Below are 20,539 nucleotides of genomic sequence, written 5' to 3'. Positions count from 1 at the left end.
TCAAATGCTTGGCATGATGTTTCTTAAACAATTTATGGTAATACTAAGCCAGTAAGTTACAAAGACTATAATTTAGTAATTTTCAAACATGAATTAATCATTTTTGACAGATTATGATTTTTGTCTTGGCCTTGCCATCACCTGATCCCACAGGTGAACCTCAGTAACCAGCAGGTCGGTTGTGCTTGATGCGGTGCGTGACCACCAGATATCTTTGGTCATGTGAGATCTCTGGAAATGATGCTTACCTTGCCCCCCAGGCTGGTAAGCCAGCAATCCGTACAGCCTGTGAGCCTAGTCAGGAGGCTTGTTCTGAGGTATGTCGGTGTACCCTTAGAGTGGTAAGTCCTGGCTTTTACAGGGGAAAAAAAAAGAGGGAAACGTCTAATTACTGTATTAAAAGATGTGCACAGGTAATTCAAGGCAGGAGCAAGAAAATAATTCTTGCTTTAGTGTGAGACCCGGTGCTTCTTAACTGTCAAGTCCAAAATTAGAGCTAGCAGAAATAGAGGGAGTTGCTATAAATGGAAGACTGGTCTGGAACTTTCAGAGAACCCTGATATAACCTAGAAAGTGCTGTTGAACAGTCAGGAAAACAGAGCAAACAATGGGTAAAATGCATTGTACTCTCTAGATCTGCTGTCTCACTACACTTGTGAGGTAGAAGGTTGTGTTGTAAAGTCAGTGCCCGTATGGTCAGGACTTCTGGAGATGGGCTGCAGAAAGGTTCTGACTGTACAAGTATCCAGGGCACCAATTTAGATTCCCACTAATTTACAGAGTTAGTAATAGGATTAGAGTCTCAAGTATTTGTCTATGATTACCATAGGGCAGTGAACTATAAAAATCAACAACCTTTTATTTTTTAACAAGCAACATAAAGTCTCTATTTTCCTAAAAAAACCCACCTTGTGCAATCTCTGAGGTTTCTGTCTATATGGTGATTAAAATAATGTGGGTGGGATTCTGCATTTGAAACCATGAATGAGGCTCATCTTCAAAGTCAGTTAGAACCACATTTGTGTCTTAACTAATGAAAACGTCTGTTGCATTTTTGATGCAGAAATTAAAGACCTTTCAAAATGTAGTTCTGTTCCTGGTATATTTTCACAATTTTTTACAGAGAGAAATCCTAGTGGATGTAGAAAACAGAACTCACTAAAATGATCCCACAAAATGGTTTGATCAAATTTTGATCAAATCCTAGTTGTGGAGTCTTCATAGTATCCACTGCTTGGAAAAGTTCCTTTTATTACTTATCCATATAAATCTTCCCATCCCAATCTGTCTTGCCCTTTGTTCTGTACACAATCCATAGACCTCACAAATTTTCTTTTTTTAAGACAAAAAAAAAAAAAAGGCACCAGAAAAGCCTGAAGACAACATCCCGTATAGGAGGGTGCTTCTATACAGAGACTTCAAGCCCGTTTTAACTCTGTGAGGAAGACTTCTGCTAAGATTTGCGTTGTCTTTGCATTATCTCAACTTTTTACATCAGAACAACTGTAATATTTTCAAATTTTTAAAAGAAGGTATATTAATTACCATTATTGTTAATTATTGAGAACATTCAGTTCTGTTAGAGAAGTGGATGAAAGATTGCCCCATTTATTATTTCATCCTAATCAAGACATCCATGCCTGCATTGGAATTTAGATACAGCAACTTCTTACACCACAGATTTTGTGCCAAAGTAGAATTGAAAATGTTTGAAATCTCAGGCATACTTGAGGAACGGGAGAAACTGTTCCAGTCCTGTCCTGTGGATGAATTTGCTTTGTTTCAGGCAGGTGGTTCTGCCTTACTGATGGGCCACTGGAGCTTTGTCAGTAGCACTGTTCTATCTCAGATGGCATTTCCTCAGCCTTTCCCCCCCTTTTCTGTGCTTCAGTGCACGTCAGGGATAGGTGTTTTATTTTTGGAAGTTCTTGTGCCTGTTCCATCCTGTGAGTGAACAGAAGAGCAGCCCTGCCCCAGACCCTGCGGACATTGTCCGTCTGAATTTGCTGCTGACTGTTGGGGAGGAAGGGAAGGTGCGTACACCTACGCTATAGCTGGCCAGAGCACGGTGCTTGGCTGAAAGAGGACAGACACAGTATGAGGTGTAAATGGGGATAATATATTACTGTGGGAAGCTGATGATTTGTATCTTCTTAATTACTTGCGGGATGAAATGGAAGAAGGTCACTCTTGTGGTAACAGTGGAGCACTTGGATTTTTCATTCTGAGTCTCCTATAGTCACTCTACTTGATCCTGGCCTCCCATTCCCCCATAAAGGCAACAAGTTTCTCTAAAAGATCAGGAAAATAAAGTATTGTGTTTATACAGTTTTCCACAGTCTTGGGTAGGAAGCATAAGGAAAATGCACTGTTTTATAAGAAAAGTAACCATCATTCACAGTCTCAGAAAATTTGAGCAATGTGACTAATACAAAGTGTCTTTTGTTTTTTGGCTTTTCTTTAATTTCAGAACGATTCTTAATCTGAAGCGATTTATGTACTACATGAATATAGCTAATGCCGATTTTATATTGTTTGACTCTATTCTTGAAAACACAATTCTGTTTTGAAGAGGAACTGCTTAATATAGTAGCTTTTTCTGCAGCACACCTGATTTATGTAGTCGGTTATTGTTAACAGTGTCATTTAGTTTTATTGGTTTTTTAGTTTTACTCACTTATGCCCCAAATCCAACACAGTTAAATAAACGTTGGATTCTGTTTCCTTCTGTTTGTTCCCAGAAACATTACCTAGTTAAGCTACATTTCACCGAAAGAGTTTCTTCTGCCTTTACAAATCCGGAGGTGCTGGGGAGCTGATCGCTTGTGACTAAAGCTGTAACTTTAGGCCAGGGGCATTGCTCAGGTGCAAGCGGAGGGCAACGCCGGGCTTCGCCGACCTACGCAGACACCCACACGGCAATACTCGGAGCAGGCGCCCGCGCTGGGACAGCCGCTGGCCGCACGTGGCGGAGCGCGGGACAGCAGCAGCGCGCACGCTGATGCCGCGGGTCAGCGGACGAAGACCTCGGCTCCCGGGGAAGGTGGGGGGCTGGAGGAGGTGCGGCAGGTCGGGCCAACGGGCAGCCAACCCAGCGGGACATCCCGGACCAGAGGCGCAGGACAGCCGAGCCCGCGTGGGCGCGGGAGGCGCGCACCGCTGCCCGCCGCCGGAGGCAGGGCAGGGGCGGGGACGGCCCCAGCCCCGGCGCACCGCCCGGCCCTGCCCCGCGGCCCCGGCCCCTCCCCGCCCGCCCACTCGCCGCGCCGCTGCGGGGAGCGGCGGGCAGCGCCGCGCAGCCCGCCCGGCGGCCGGCGCCGCTCGCAGCCGCGATGGGCCACCGCGGAGCCCGGTGCGTCGCCGGCTGTCTGCTGCTCTGCTGGGCGCTGGCCGCCGCCCGCGCCGCCCCGCGGAGGAGACCCTCCTTCAGTGGCCACGTCGCGGAGAACCGTCCGGCGGGCACGCGTGTGCGCGGGCTGAGCATCCCCCTGACGCGGCTGGGGCCCGAGCCCTGGTGCGCCAAGGTGCAGGGGCGCCGCTGGCGCCTGCAGCTGCTGGGCGAGGGCCACGCGCACTTCCAGGTGTCGCTGCACGCGCGCACGGCCCGCGTCTGGCTGCGCACCAGCCGCCCGCTGGACCGCGAGGCGCGGGCGCTCTACTCCCTCCGCCTGGGCCTGTGCTGCAAGCGCTGCGTGCCCCGCGGCGCCGCGGCCGCCGAGCTGGCCGCCCTCACCGTCCGCGTGCTGGACGACAACGACAACGCGCCGCGCTTCGTGGGGGGGCCGCGCCCCGGCGTCACGCAGCTCCGCGTGGAGGAGACGCTGGCGCTCAAGTCCCAGGTGTGGCAGGCGCGCGCCGAGGACGCGGACGCGGGCGCCAACGCGGAGCTGCGCTACTTCGCCCTCCCGCGCAGCGCGCACTTCTTCGTGGTGCCGCGCAGCGGGCGCGTGGTGCTGGTGCGCTCCCTGCTCCACGTGCGCGCGCCCATCCCGCTGCGCCTCTACGCGCGGGACCGCGGGCGGCCGGCGCTGCTCAGCGACCCCCTGGAGCTGGAGGTGCTGCCGCAGGCCAAGCGCCTGCCGCCGCCCCTCGCCGCCGCCCGCCGCCGCCGGGCCGTGCTGCCGCCCGCCGCGCCGCTGGCGCTCTCCCTGCGTGAGGACGCCCGCCCGGGCAGCCGCCTGGCGACTCTGGCCCCGGGGCGCTTCGCCTCCGCCTGGTTCGAGCTGGCGTCGCCGCCCGTCGAGGAGTCGCCGGTGCGCGTGGAGCGGGAGAGCGGCGAGGTGACGCTGGCCGCGGCCCTGGACAGGGAGGCGGCGGCCGCCTGGGAGGTCGTCGTCCGCGTCCAGGAGCGCCGAGGTAGGTGCGGAGCCGCAGCGCCCGCGGCACAGCTGCTAAAAAAAGTTGCGTCTCCCACAGAGCGGTCGGTGGGCTTGTCCTGTGGGTGGGTCGGAGGAGGGTTTGTCCCTTGAGGGAGGAAAAGGTCCCCAAGTGGCAACAAGCCGATAGGCGATCGTTTAGCATCAGGTGCCACACGCCGTGATGTTGTGGAATGCGGTTCTGATCTTTTAAATCTGCGAGTTGCTGACAGTGGAACGCTGCAGGTGGCAAGAAGCGTTACGTGCCTCAGTGAATGTGGGGTGTACAGCTGTGTAACAGTGCCCGGAGCAGTAAGTGGTTATCAGAATTGGCTGTTTCCCCTGTTAAAATTCTCTTTCGTTAATGAGCAGCACGGAAAATGTGCAGTGTAACCAGAGCATTACCTGTGTTAGGGACGTCTGGATCAAAGCCTGCTAGGTGCACCGTGCTTCTTACACGCCAATGTCTTCTGTTGAAGTGCCTCCCGTAGCTCTGACCCTGTAGTGGCTTAACGTGAAGCGTGCAGCTGAAGTCCCTGAGTTTTTAGTCGTTACTGAAGTTAGACATGCCTGACTCGCAAGTACGATGCAACTTTTTGCCAGATCGGTGCCTTTGTGCTTATATGGCTGCTCTTTGAAAAAATTTGAGGGGTCCAGTGTGCACCTTGAAAATGGCACGTTTATGATTTCATAAGGTGTCTTACTTGAGTTAGAATAGCTCATTTCATTTATCGCTGGCTGATTGTATCTATTACTTTTTAAAATTATTTTTAAATTTTGAATTGTCAGCTTGGTTAATGTTTTTCACCTATGAAAATACAGCTTAGTTTAAGTATATTTCTAATTCACTAGATGGTGGATGTCTGTGTACATTCACCATGTCTCGTTATTTTTGTGTTACTTGTGATTGTAACAATGTTCTGAAGATTGCCTAGAATGAGAGTATTCTTGAGAAAATTATTATCAGCAGAAATGGGTTAGTTGGCTTGATTTCACCTTGGAAAGGTTTAGAAAGGGTTTCATGTTATGTGGCTTCTAGTGCTTGTGAGAACTATTAACTTCTCAGCAGTGCAGCTGCTCAGGGTAACTTCTGTTAGCCTCAGAGGGAGAGATGAGAAGCTTCCCACGCTATTCCTGTCCCTCATCTCTTCTATTTTCCAACTGGGGGGCAGCCCACAGGAGTGAGGTGGTTTGTCCTTGGTGTCTGTTAAATCTGTGAGGATTCCTGCAGGGATTCTAGTTAGTGCTGATAGTTTCGGTGACATGGATACTCCCCCCCTGTGAAGCAGGCTAGATCCCCAGCTCACTTTGCTCGGGTCCTGAGGAAGAACTCTCAGATCCTTCTCTTGTTCTCACTCGTTTCTGTCGTGCGTGTCACTGTAGCATATTGACGGCCGTCACCTGTGTTCTGGCCTGAGCTGTGGCTGCTGCCCAGGAGGTAGATAGAGACCGCTTTCTGTGTCCTGTCTTGCTACTCACCCTTGATGGGCTGAAGGGGATGTCATTGCTCAGAGGCAGCGACAAAGTCTGTCGGGTCGATCTGAGTATGCTCCTGGGACCTCACCCACTCTGTCACGTAGCTCCAGTTTCAGCTTTTTGTTAGTGTCACAGCTCCCTCTGTCAGGATCAAGCAGATGTTGTTAGAGAAGTGGTAGCTAACCTTGCCCCCAGTTACTGCTAGTCTCACCTTTGTGATGGCTTTTACTCTTATCTACTCTGAATATAGAAGTCTGAGACTGGCTGGAACAAGGCTTGTGACTCTGTCACACCAGAGGGTTTTTTCCCAAAGCAATGCTTGCTAGCCCAGTTAAAAAAAAATGAAGCAACTTTTTTTCAGGATTTTTTTCCCCCAACTTCTAGATTTACTAAATAGTTTGTAGCGTTTCCTGCTAGCCTGACGTATTATTTCTAGTAGTATGAAGTAGTAAGATAATAATCTTTTAAGAAATAGGTAGAACTAGATTCTGATTCTCAGAGGCTACATAGATGGCAATTAATTGTGGGCAGTACAAATGGTGTACTTTAAATGCCAGTGATTTTAAGTTTATTTGTTTAGAGGAGCCTAAATTCAAAAATAAAGTTATTAGTACTAGGTTTTTTCATCAGATAAAGGTTAGTAATGACTTGACACCTTTAAATCTTTTAAGTTGTTGATTTATGTTCAAGTGGTATAAAGTTGTATTAATTCCTTTAATACATTTTTCATTTTCTGCCTCTAATTCTTGCTGTCTGGTAGCTAAGAATTGAAAATTAACCAATAATTAATTCTGACATTAGTCTTTTCTTCAACCCAGGCAGTGATGTCAAGGATAAGACAAGATTTTTAGATGCTTTAGCATATAATGTCTACCCTCTTTGTGCTTTATCTTTTCAGTGTAGTTTATTACGATTCATTTGTGATGTGCAGTTCATTATCTAAAGTGGTAAAGAATGCTTAAAAGCGTTGTGGGACAAGTGGTCCTAATACATCTCTAGGAAGAAAAACGGATTATTTATTTTTCTTATTTTTTTTTTTTTTGCTGGTGAAGCATTCTCAAAATAGTAGCAAAATACAAAATAGTGTTTTGTATTCTCAGAAATCATAATTATTTTGTGTATTTTAGTGCTACAGTAAAATTAACTGCACTCTAGGGGAAATAATATATTAATGGTTCGATTTATTCACTGTGTATCTTTCTGTGTCCACTTGATAGTTTGTAGACTTAGTTTTAACATAGTTTATATGTTTTCTGGAAACAATAGTTACTGGAAAGCGGTGACAGGAAAATCTGGACCTACAGTGCAAAGTGCCTTTTTATTGTGTGGGTTCTGCTGTGCTTGAGAGCTTAAATTGCTCTGCCTGGACATTGGACAGAAAATTCAATGTTGTGAGCTGAAACCACTCATTTGAAATTGAAATACAGCCCAACAATATTCACATTTTTCATAATTTACAAATATATTGGTCAAAAGAAAAAAACCCAAACCCTTACAAACCCCATAACCTCAAACCAAAGAGAAGCACCAGGAAAAACTCATGCATTAGTTTGAGCACCAAGATGCTAAACTGAGTTCCAGAATTTCAGGGCTTATCTTCATGAGAATGTTTTTTGGCAAATTGTCCTCAATGAGCAAATTCCTTACTGACCCCACTAGTCACTCAGCCCTGGGCTGTATTCTTTGGTTAACCTTGCCTGGAGAAGTGATGCTTATGCTCATGTTTTCGGTAGCATTTCAGATTTTATCCCATTTAATTTATTGGGACACAATTTATTTATTCTTCACAAAAGCGTAATAGTATTTTAAGTTTTTACCCAGTGAACAGGAGGTAAAATCACTATCATACACATTAATATTTTAACATAAAGCTAGCATTTAATTTGAGAAGGAGCCATTATTATTCCATTAATGCTTGGGGGAAGTGCATGAAAGATCCCATCTCTAATCCTCTGTTGTCTCAAGCTCCTTTGACCTTACTTCATCTATCGGCATTAGCTTTGTAATCCCCTGTCGTTCATTTTTTCTTACCAGAGGATTTGCTAAGAGTGATGCTTGACATCACTTCCAAATAGTTAACAGCAGTCACTTGTATTTTAAGTATGTTTGTCCTGTTTAAATCGACATACAGAGTGAAGATACCAATTTTAGTGATAAGTGTTTTTTAAACCGTTAAGGTTTTCATGCTTGGAAGTGAAGGATCATCTGTTTTAATTTTATCTGAGGCCTTAGTCCCTCACTAGCTGTATTGATTCTCTGGGGATCATCCTTAAGACTTAAGTAGCTTCTGGGCGATGTTTTGTCTTTTACAATTCTTGTTACTTCTTTTATGAAATAGAACCTTGTTAACAGTTACACATCAAGCTGGGTTTAAGTTGAAATCATCATCTGTTAGCCAGCAGATGTGCTTTGTTAAGCTGCAATGGGTTTCATGCTATTAAGTCAAAAGGAAACATACATTCTGTATGTATTTGGGACAACTCTAGGTGTTTACAGGTTTGGAATGTTACTTATTTGTGGTAGAAAGAAAGGTCTGGGGAAGCTTTAGAGCACTGTGTTGATGTTTATTCAGTCTGAATGTTTTGATACTATGTGCTGTCTACTCCAAGCAGTCAGATTGAAAATATCTTTCGTGAGACTACTGGGACTTGAACACCAAAGCTGTTTAGATCTTCTGGCTGTTTATTATCTCAAACATTCATTTTCTGCAAAAGAAGTAAGGTGTTTAATAAGGTGTGGGGTTGTTTATTTATTTATTTTTTTTAAGATCTGACTAAATTTCAGCACAAATCTGTTAATCTGATGGAAATAGTTAATTATAGAACCTATGAATAGGAACTTCCTCAAAGCTGGTTTTTAACATTTCCAACTGGACATTGATTCTTTGACTGACCTCACAATTATATTACACTTTATTTGATTATGAAATAGTTTTATTTCAGTTTTTCCTAACCTCTCTTTTTTTTTCAGTTAGTCTCAGAAGTGTAGTGTCCAATTTTGTAGACAGAACATCGTTAAATGTTCTTGATATGTTTGAGTTTAGGTTTTAGAATAAAAGAGAGACTTAGCCCACAATAAATTTTCCTTTGGCTTACAAGTATTTTGGTGTAAAAGGGAGACAAATTCAGTATTTTGAAGACTGTTTCCTTTTGATTCACTTAATGATATACAGTATTTACTAATATATAGTGTTTCAGGCATAAACTCCACCTTTTCTTTTCCTTTTTCTGATAAAAGAGGTCATAATTTCTTAAATAGGAAATTTGATTGCCTTAGATGATTAATCTTACACATACAATTTTTTTTTACTTTTTAAAATGGGAGTTGCATATAAAAGTGTGTGAAGGAAGTGCCAGCTTTGGGACAAGGACAGCTGGGGGCGACAGAGCAGCAGAGGGTTGAAATAGGTGGGGAAGCATTTGTCTGTGTGACAGCTTACTCAGCACAGTTTGAAATGGAAACTGAGATTTGTCAGTCTTTCTTCCCTGCTGAAAAAACATGTTTGTGAAGTCTCACAGCCTTGTGTCCTTTCTCCCTTAGGACCAGTGCTCTCAGCAGACAGCAGTTCATTGCTTTTTCCTAGCCCTGATGACTAGAGGTCTGTGTGGTACGAGTAGGCTTCAGTTTACTGATAATGCGGATGAATGTTAATACATGATGTGCCATGGTCAGGTTTCTCTTTTTTCATTTTCTTTTTCTGGAAAACTGATATTAATAATGATTTCCTATCTTTCATGTGTTTAGGTTTGCAGTCCAGGTAGTGCTAGTTCAAAAGACTTTCTGTGCACAATGGTACAAAGAAGTACAGCAGGCTGTGTTGGTGAGGCTACTGGTTGTGGTGGCTTTTTTTTTTTTTTCCCTTGCACATGATGGGTTACAGAGAAACAAACCAAATTAATCCTGAGAAATTCTAAGGCAAATTTAATGAGAACTTCCCATCTTACAGTGGTACAGTAGCTGCTACCTCTTTAGCTACATTCTTTCCTTATGATAATGCTTTTTGGCAATCAATAATCATTTATTAAGACACATGCTTTGTTATTTAAGGATGTCTGTTGTGGTTATTAATTTGTAGTCATTATATCGCATCTGGGCATGCTTCATTTTTCTATCTGCTGCTCTCAGCAGATGGATACCACACTGGGAAGTCCCTGATAACATGTCTATCACTTACTCTCTTTTAATTGGTAATTTATATTAAGACCCACTCTGCCATGATCATTTAGCTCCTCTGATGCTTTCTTTACTTTTGCACTTTTGTTTTCTGGTTTGCTTTAACTTCTATTTTAAAAGCCATATGAGGGTAAGGAACAGAGACATGACAGACTGTCATTATTCTATCTGCCAAAAGGATAAGGCATATTAGGAGCGAATGTGGGCTGTCCACAGCTTGAGCCCATCAAAGTTATCTCTTTAGAAGGTTTATGTTTTATGAATGAGCAAACTACTGTACTTAAAAGTAGCCCATCATATACTTCATGAATTTTCAGAAGTGACAGGAGAGAAATGTTCGTGCATAATTGTCCTATTTTTGGAAGGATACACAGTAGGACAGGGTACAATAACCAGTAGCTTTTATCTCATGTTATGATATGAAAATGGGAACAGAGATTTCTCCTGATTGCAGCTAGAGGCTTAGGACATTAAGATTTTTTTTTCTGGAAATGTATCTTCCCAAAGTTTAAAGTCAGTAGATACTCTACATGAAGACATTATAGAGTGAGGTATTACAAGAGTTCAGTATGATATTTGCAAAGCCTCCTCAAAACAACGTCCTCTCAACCAAACCTGAAGTATTTTACTTGCAGTATCCCAAACGAATAACAAAACCCTGAATTTTAAAAAAACATTTGTCTATTTGAGGTAAAAGTCTTTAGAAGTTGGAGCAACTTAAAAAACCAACCAACCAAACAAAAAGAAAAATACTAACTTGAATACTTAATTTACTGATAGATGTAGACCAGAATTTAATAGCGATACTGACCTGAAGGCTTGCAAGACTTTTAACACTCTCATAATCTCCTTTTAAAAATAAATTGAAATGACCTAAAAATGCCAGGAGCAACTTAGCTTCTCAGCCATTATTGTTTAATCATAATAATATAATACCTCTTCTCCCAGTGCATTCAAGGAATATATATTATTTGTCCACAATTGTAGAGACATGTTCAGTCAAGTACGTACTCTATATTGTCAGGTTTTTTAAATCAGAATGTCTGGCGTTGTCAGTTTTATCAATTACACTGATGCAGAGAAGCCTACACTATTAACAAATACGAGGATTTTATTTTCAAGTCTCGTCTCACAGAGGTATCCATTGGATTTTTGAGAGGAAAGACAGTCATATAATGCTAATGAAATCCGAAGTCTGAGAATACGTCAGATTTCACAGATTGACAGCATCTTTTAAAATTTGACACACTGAAAAGACATGGGTTTGTAGGCAACTTCAACCTACAGTATTTGAAATTGCAATCAATCTGTCTCATGCGTGATTTTCAAGGCTTGGTTGAACCAGTGCAGCATTCAAGTTGTTGTTAACTGAATAATTAAGTATTAAAGCCCTCTCCTCCTTCCTGCCACTCTTGGTATAACAATATGGGTAGGTGGGGGCATGTTTTTGTTCCGGTTGCTGTATGAAATTACAGAATTTACTAGTTTGCAGTATCTGTGTGCAATCCAATGATTTTTTATAACCCAAGTTCTATACTAGCTTGGAGAAGCTAGTTCATGTTACTTTACTTCGAAACCCTTTCCTAGAAAATTAGTGGTAAACACCACAAAAGGGTTTTTTCAGCTAAACCTGGATCTGGTACAGCCATAAAGAACTGGTGAAGAACTTAAAGAAGAAAGGACCCGGTATTCGATCAAGATATTTGGTCGCTTCCTGTAATTTTCAGTATATTCTTCAATTTTGACAAGTCTTTAACTTGGACTCCCCTAGGGGTTCACGATTTTGAGAAGGCTTTCTGTTCCTTCTAAATACTAAATCCCTCTATATGTCTTAAATTTGATGTGAAAAACTACTAATTATTTTAGACGCCCGTATTTGTGGCGCTCTTTTTAATTTATTAGAAATTTTCCTAAGCTTTTTGGACAAAGTATGTAACCCAGACTTCATAGTGTATGAGTATTGAGGTTTTTTCCTGTTGTGTGTGGTGGATTTTTTTAAAGAATTGTTTGTTTTATTATAAAGTTGTGGTTTATATCTCACCAAAGGATCAAATTTCTAACTTTGAATAGTTAATTTAAATGTTATGTTTTCTCCTATATATTTAACTCTGCTTTTATTAAAGCTTAACAACTTAACAATCTTAACAACTGTGCCTCACGAGGCACTGTCTGCCTTTTGTTTGTGGAGATTCCGAAAAAAGGAATCTAGCAAGGAGGTTGACAGCAGGCACTGTCCTTGATCTGCGCTGCTGTTTTCTGAAAGGCATTTGAATAACAGATTTTCATGCTTTTTCTTGAAAAAAAAAAAGCATGAAAGTGGCTTCCTTTCAAAAGAAGTGAATTTTGTCTTAAACTAGGAAGATTTTAGATATTGCAGAAATCCTGTCTGTGTTATGACTTGGACCTTGTGGACCTGAAGGAGTGTGATTGGATGTACAATAATTCTGATTTTACTAAATCAGTTTCCTCAGATAGCTGAGGAGGCCGATGTTTTTTCGTCTATTGAAAGGTTAAACAGGTGTAGTGCTAAAATTAGTCTAACACAAAATGTTGAAAGTCTAACACCAAGGGGACGTTATGTAGGTAAATTGTGACATTCTTTGAAATGCTTCTGCTGTAGAAAGCAACAGTTGGACTATGTTGATGTGAAATTCTTACGGAGAGTATGTTGGTAGAGGACTGATTTCTTTAGCTGTATGGATCTAGAAGTTTGCCTACAGGGAGACCTAAAGAAAGATTTTTTTAGAGGCTCTCTAATTTTTTTAAATTTTAAAATTTCTTTTTAGTTAGAGCATTTTTCCTATGATTAAAGTTCCCAGAAAGTCACTTAATATCTTGCTTATGTATTTTTTTCCGAAGGATGAAAATTATGAGTTGTAGCATATCATATATTTCCTGTGAGCAGAAACTTGATCCTGCTAGTGTATTACATTACCTAATGTAGTTGGAATTCAGAGTAAGGCAGTATAATAAACCTTTCTGTTTGTCGGTTTTCAAGGACAGATAGGCATGAAAAATAAGCAATTACAGATAGATACCTGTGATGAGGTTTCATCCGTGGATTATGAAGATTGATTTTGGTGATAGGGAAGGAATTTCAGTGCTGCAGTTTTTGTCAGTAATATTAAGTTAAAAGGAAGTAATTCCAAGTGGAGGGACTATCAGAGAAAAAGCAGACTTCAGGATGAGCTGCCCTAAGAAGGATTTTTGATGATACGTGAATTGACTCTAATAGGGAATTAAGCAGCTAAAGTAGAAAAAACCTCTGGACTAGAGTTTATAATTTTAGTTTTAATTTTTTATATACGTTAAAAAGAGACCTGTAGAGAGAGGGCTTAGTTTTGATACTGCAAAGGGCAAATAAGTGGTGTTTGCAAATATGTGGGAAAAGCAATCTGCTCACAGATTTTCCATAGTGAAGAAAAATAAGAAAAGAGGAAAAAATACTGTCTGATAGAATAAAAAGATGAGTTTACAGTTTTGAATATGAAATATTATTTTCTATATGACTTTTAAAAATTCTGCTTTTTAATATAAGATGCTGCAGTGTTATGTTACTGTCATGTTTATGTGCAGCAAGAGCCATTTTGAGTTTTATCTCTTGTTGCTCAGTGTCTGTGAGAAGGCAATTTAAATTTTTCTGTTGTCTGAAGCTAGGGAAGAAAATCTGCAAGTGTGCCAACAATGTAATTAGCAGAACTATTCTTTTAGTGGGATTTTTTTGAATGGATGACATTATATAAGGTATATGCAGTGTGCCTGGCTAGAAAGTCAAGTATCTAGTGTTTAATATTGAGGAAATTCTTGTTGATAGTGTGTTACAAAACAGCTTGAAAATTCTTTTAGGGATAATTAAGCCTGTGTCAGATTCCTGACTTGGGATCTCAGCAGTGGGTTGACTTACACTGCTGAATGTAGTTGCAGGTATCTCCACTTGCTGTTGGGGCCTGGTATTCAGAACAGATAATTTAAGTAGAACCTGCCTGTGTGTTTGTGGGACTTAACCCAAATCCATAGAGGATTACCAGTTTTAAGCTGTTTCTGCTAAGATTTGAGTGGAATTGTAACATTACTTCTCCCATAGTGTAGCAATATTACTGCAGATGTGCTACTTATATACTACTAATAAACTTCTATTAATTATTATATATAAATGCAGATACATAATGTAGTATTACTAATATACTGATGTACATGTGTAATTAATGTGTCTGCAAGATATATATGGGGGGATGTTTTGATAGAAGGAGGCATTGAGGCACCTGAACTATCGAGAGATATATGTTTCTAAAACTTTCTTCTTTCCACTGTCTTGAAGCACAAATCATTATCATAAATAGGGGAGAAAATTAATTTTATATACCTTAGTTAAAAATTAGTTAAAATTCTGGTTTAAGCTCCATTCTGTAGGAGAACCCAACTATTCTATAGACAAGCAGCTGTGTCAGTTACTAAATGTAAGAGACTGCATTTTGTAGTGTATATGTCATCATAATTACAGCAAATGAAAAACTTTTAAATATTTGCTGTGCGCATTAGAATAAGCTTTAAAAAAGTCACATTCACGAACGTACACTTCGAAATTCTTAATGCGTTGTCCTGCTAGACATACACGTACTACACATTATTGTCCATGTCAGTCTCTTCATCACACTCGTCGTCCTCTGGCAAGTCCTTGTCTGATCATGCTTCATTGGACACACTGATGTTGTTTCTACAAGTTGTCAGGTCACATTTGTAGGTCGCTGTGCAGAGAAGTACAGTCCTGTTCGGTCTTTCTGTTATAGTTTTTGCTTTGATACATGGTACTCAGTCAAGGGAGAACTTACTTACAGTCATTTTCTTCCATACTGCCTATATCTGAAAGTAAAATCATGATGATTTATTTAGTATTTTTACTTATGAATCAGATTGTCTATGGTTGATGGCAGAAGATAACATACCAATAACATCTGTAAGGTCATATGCAGTGGGAACATACACTGGTCAAGAGGGGCACTTACACCTGTCTCTTTGATTATGTGCATTGCGGTTCCTGCTGACTATCCTAACATAATTCTTAAAGAGTATTCAGGTGTTTCAGAGGTAACCAACATATTGCTGAAAGCTTTGATCTTGCCAAGATGTCAAATGACATTAAGGTCGGTTAACTATTAAAACAAAAGTGCCTGGAGGAACATGCCTAAGTCCTTTTAGTTTTTGATTAATAAAGTTTGCTAGAGCACGTGAGGATTAATCTGAGTCCTGATGCAGTTTTCCACAGTTTCTGTACAAGAGGTATTTCTCAGTTATAATTATGCACTAACTACCAGCATATTAATGTTCAGTGAACTGACCATCAGTAAGTGACAAGGGTGGAAACTGTATCGAGGTTTATTACTATCTGTTTAATAAAAAACAGTTATTCTTTGATTGTGACTTATTTTTTTGATAGAGGAATGTTAAGAACTTTAGCAGAACTTGAAACAGAATGAGTTCATGGGTTGATAAGGATGTTGATTTTCAGACTCTAGAAAGACAAAGATCAGTAACCTTTACTCCTGGCAGGGTAACCAAGGTGGCATTCAAATCTTCAGTAGATCTTGCTATTGCAGAGGCAGATTTTCAAAGGTTCTTAACTCAGGTTCTAATTTAGTGCTTGCTATTTTAAGCCTGCAGTATGCCCAGGCAAACTAAGCTAATAGTGGATATTGACAAACTTGTGACGGCTTCCACGAAACCTGTTCTTTTGAGAAGAGAGAGGCAATTATGACACTAACTTCTCCCTTTTGCACTTATTCTTTTTTGGACAAACTTTTAATTAAAATCTTTGGAGCGTTCAAGTAGACGCTGATCTCATTTGGCACTTCTCATTTAGAACTTACCCTGTTGTGGGTCACCGTGGTGTGTTTCAACCTCAGGCTCGGATCAATGTCTAACAAGTTCCCTCCTCTGCAGTTTCTTCAGGTGTCTTGGACTGGCTGCCCTGGGACTTTGGGAACACACATTCTGGCATGAAATACGTCTCTTTGAAACACATCTGGTTCTGTTTAGTATGGTAGTGGGAAACAATATCCATGCTGCTGCTTTTTACATCATGATTTTTGGATGTGTTTTTCATGTTCCTTTTGGCTTCTTTTGTGCTGTACAGAGGAGAAAGCATACAGCTGCTTTCACAGAGTCTATTTAAATATTGAAGGGAATTATATCTGAGTGACCTCGAGGACAGTGCAATGGCAGTGTGGCTACAGTACTTCACCTCAGTGTTAGTCTGTTTTTTTGTAATAAGGCAATTCGAGTTTATCTCTGGAAACTTTGGCTTCGCATGCAATGTTATAAAAGAATATTTGGCTAGAGAAGCTGAGTTGGGCGTCCTTACACCAGGCCTCCCAACACTTCTGACTGCAGAAGTGCAATACATAACACGCATTAAGTTGTCTCAGAGTTGAGAAGACTTTGTAAGGCTTGGATGACTGTGGATGGGAAGTGGGGAATGAATTTCTTGTTCTGCTTTGCTTGTATGCGCGGCTTTTGCTTTACTTATTAAATGGTCTTTATCTCAACCCACAAGTTTTCTCACTTTTACTCTTCTGATTCTCTCCCCCATCCCACCGGGGGAAGTGAGCGAGTGGCTGTGTCGGGCTGAGTTGCCAGCTGGGGTTAAACCACAACGATGGTAACAGAATTTTTCCATGAAAATGTAAAAATGCACATTGCATGTATTCATGTTCTCTGATGGTGCAAGGCATGTTGAAGATTCTTTTTCAGGAAACTGCTTCTGTGATTTACTGTTGATAAATTAGAAGTTTGGTTTTGCTGTAGCCTTTTTTTTGTACATGCTGCATTAAGCTAGTAGTATATTCCCTGAAACATTGGATTCTGAGGACGGGATATAATTACAAAGAAATTCATTTGGATTTAACAAGTTACTGTCACTACACTTTCTGTTGCTCTTCAGAGAAAGAAAAAAAAAAGAGTGATGTTACAGTTACAGTCCTAAAATTCAGATGCATTAATGGAGTTTTACAAGTTTAACTAAGAAGAACAACAGTGATTATTTTGGGTGAACGCTGTTTTTTCTATTAAGAGAATTTTCTGGATAAGAACAGAAAGTACTCAAAGGTCATGATGGATTAAGTCTCAGGAATCTAAACTAAGAAACTTACATTTGGCTTTGTTAAGCACAGCACCAAGGAGTTTTCTTTACGACAATCCACTTACTGGTTGTTTATAGATTGCAGATAATGATATGGTGTACTAAATAGGCCACTTGCCATCAGACAGAGGTTCCTAAGTGTGAGAAACTGAAGCTTGCAAGAGGCTGATGTGAAACATATATTAGTACTTCTGTGGGAGTAAAGGGATAACATCAGTACATGCATACATCAGACAAAAGTAATGTATTCTAGTTGGAATGTGACTGTTTTTTGGAGAGGGGTGTAATGGTGCAATTAATGAAGTTCAGAGGGAGAGAGTACAGCTGTTCAGCTGAAGTGGCACACCTTCCTGCTCCTTAGAAAGGTAACACTGTTTACAAGATTAGACATTTTGGCAACACAAATACTAAGTTCTTCATATTATTAATTAGATTTAAATTAAAACTGATAATTTTAGGTGTTCCTCTTTGTATGTTGTTTCAGTTCCTGTAAAGCTATTTTGAAAATAAATGCATGTGTAGATATGTTTTCATGTATGTATAAATAGTAAATACACACTGAAATCAAGTATTAACACCATCAACTTCAAAAATTCTGACTTTACATTCATTATTAAGCTTGTGGATAAATCGTGTTGTAAATATAGATAACTGTTTTGACCTGGACCATGTTCCCTGTCACTTCCCCAGGCCTGTTAACTGGGACATAGTGCCATGTCAGTGCGATTATCCTGCTTTCAGAGTCAGACAGGGTGTGCATACATCACTTTTGTGGAGCCAGAGGCATTAAATAGGGACTGCAGGGACACTCAAGTTGGCTTCTGTAGCAAAACTTTTTACAAGTTCAGTGCCAGTCTGGTTGGACCCAAGCTGGCCAAAAGGCTTAAGTTTATACTGTGCTCTCTGATGTTACTGGTAAATATCAGTTACCAAAAAAAATTACTCACTTTTTCACAGTCTTGTTACCCCAGCTAAGTTGCTTCAAAATCCGAGCTAGCTGGTGTGTGAATGAAGGAAGCATTCTTTTCAGTTGAAAGTATATAGAAATTTATTAAGGAGAAAATGGTGTTCTGTATCACTTTGCTTTCTTTGGACCGTGACAATTTTAATCGTATCCTTTGGTCTTGTGTTCAGAAACTTTCTTCATCCAGGATGTTTTCCCACTTGCCTCCTTTAACAGGAATACTTAACTCCTGGAGATTTCACAGCAGTTTCTTCAGTCTGATGTTTTTCCTTTCTGCCACCTCTCCAGCAATACCTGCCTGATTTTTATTACTTGTTTAGGATCTCTACCTTCTACACTGTTTGATTTAATAATGGAAGAGGCATAACAAATACTTTTTCATCAATTTTTAAGGATCTTCTGTTGTCGATTTTGGGAGAATTGAATACTTCCGTTCTATGGTGGTTTGTTTTTGGGGTTTTGATTTTTTTTTTTTTTAACAGCATTTAATCTTTACTAGAAGTGAAAACCATATTAGGATTTCAGTGAACTTTCTGACCATGAAAATCAGTAATTAGGGTAGATTGGTTAGAATTTTTTTGCCACAAATACTGAATTTTCAAAATTCAGAGTTGCTGTAATCATTGCATAAACAAAATATTTCTTGATACTTTTTTTATTCGCCAAAAATCTTTTCAGAAAACATGTATTTAAATTTTGAAAATTTAAGAATGTGTGATTTTTCCTAAAAAGAGATATTCATAGAATGTAATATGGGTGGCCCCAATCTTGCAGTTCAGCCGTACTTGTGCTGGTTATTTTTTCCCCCCCATTGTGTCTTGATGCTGTTGATTGCAGAAGAGCCTTAAAACCCAAGTTTTTCTGGATTACATGCCAACAATATTGCAGACAATACACACTCAGGAATTGATAGAAGTTTCTGTTTCTCTGAGTGCCATTAAGTAGTTGTCTAAGTATTTTTCATTTTCCTGTGACCATTAGGAAAGGATTGGTACTTGGTGCACTTGTTACTTACTGTGACAGACGCAAATGACAACGTACCTGAGTGGGCCATGGAGCCCTTCCCATTCATGGCTGTGGTTTCCCCTGACGCTGCAGGAGGTACTGAAGTATACAAGCTGCTTGCTGTGGATGCAGATGAAGGGATCCATGGAACTGTAGAATATTTTCTCTTGGAAGGTAAATTTTAACCCTCTTGTTCCCTGCATATTAGGCTTCGCTATTGTGGCTTCTTCATCTTTTATCCTGTTTCATTAGTAAAAGGTCTTCCCTTCCTCTTGCAAAAGGCTCATAAGCCTTCAGCTCTGCGTGTGAGAAAAATCAACCTCTATTGAGGGTATAGATAGATTTGCCAGATTTAAAGTGTGTACTCCCTGCAGAGCTGAGTTCCTGCCCAGATTGTCCCCTCGGGGATGATGGGAACTGGAGCTGCCAGTGCTCCTCAGGGCTTTGGCAAGGGGGTGGTAATGGCAGCAGTAGTCAGCACCTCTCTGCTGGACTGCCCGTTTATGAGACAGGGCAGTATGTGGAGTACAGTGTGTTGGGTGGAGAGTGTTAATGTTCCTTCTCCATTGTGGTTCATTTCTAACAAATTTTTATGATCCGAGTTGTGCCTCAGCTTTGCAAAGCTAGTACAGGCTCATTAATAATTTTCTTTGTGGGGCTCTTAAAAAAAAACCTTCAGTAATAGTTCAAAATTGTCTAAGCAGAAGGAGAGTAGCAATACCACTCCAAAGGTGAATTTGTTCATTTTGGCAGGACTTTAGAAACATAGAATGTATTGGGTTGGAAGGGACCTCTAAAGGCCATCTAGTCCAACCCCCCTACAATAAGCAGGGACATCTCTAACTAGGTCAGGTTGCTTTAGCAGGGTATTTTCTGGTAAGGGATATTTAGAGTCAAACAACAACAAAGTGTTGGAGGATAAAGAAAGAGCAATAATTGTCCAGAGAAATAAAATGCAACTTAGAAGTGTAATCATGAATGTAACTACAGATTTCTGATTTCTAAACAAACTTTCAGATTTTTGTATGCATGCTGATTCTAAGCCAAAACCAACTTGGGAATTGACACTGTATTCTCCTCTTAATTTTAATCAAGTAAAAATGTTCTTGCTGACAACAATTTGTGGATCTGTTCTTTTTAGGTGGTGAAGACAGGTTTGAAGTTGAGAAGGACACTGGCTGGATTAAAACAACAGGCTTGCCATTGGTGAGGGACAAGGAGTATTTCCTGACTGTACTAGCAGCAGATAAACTTGGAAGCAGAGGGTCTCCAGCCTCTGTTTCTGTAATTGCTGGATTTCGACCACCACAGTTCACGAATGTATCGTATTTTGTTTATGTTCCTGAAAGTATGCCACAAGGAAAATCGTAAGTAACAGTTAAAAATAATGCAGTGAGATTGTGTTCCTAGTTTAACTCCTGTTTGATCTCC

The 20,539-nt window shown here is 40.7% G+C and overlaps 1 protein-coding gene across 1 annotated transcript in view; it reads left to right on the top strand.

The window, feature by feature from the left end:
• Positions 1 to 3,332: 3,332 nt before the first annotated feature.
• LOC104345299 (neural-cadherin) overlaps positions 3,333 to 20,539 on the top strand; it is a 63,508-nt gene continuing 46,301 nt past the window's right edge. The window contains exons 1-4 of the mRNA XM_086468828.1: positions 3,333 to 4,112; positions 4,224 to 4,356; positions 19,085 to 19,282; positions 20,250 to 20,475. Coding sequence (XP_086324954.1) covers positions 3,333 to 4,112; positions 4,224 to 4,356; positions 19,085 to 19,282; positions 20,250 to 20,475 — 1,337 coding nt within the window. The remainder of the gene's footprint in view (positions 4,113 to 4,223; positions 4,357 to 19,084; positions 19,283 to 20,249; positions 20,476 to 20,539) is intronic.

The sequence above is a fragment of the Leptosomus discolor genome, chromosome 8, assembly GCF_034619465.1.
Source record: "Leptosomus discolor isolate bLepDis1 chromosome 8, bLepDis1.hap2, whole genome shotgun sequence".
Taxonomy (NCBI): domain Eukaryota; kingdom Metazoa; phylum Chordata; class Aves; order Leptosomiformes; family Leptosomidae; genus Leptosomus; species Leptosomus discolor.
Note: the sequence above shows the minus strand (reverse complement) of the source record. Positions and strands in the feature narration are given on the sequence as shown.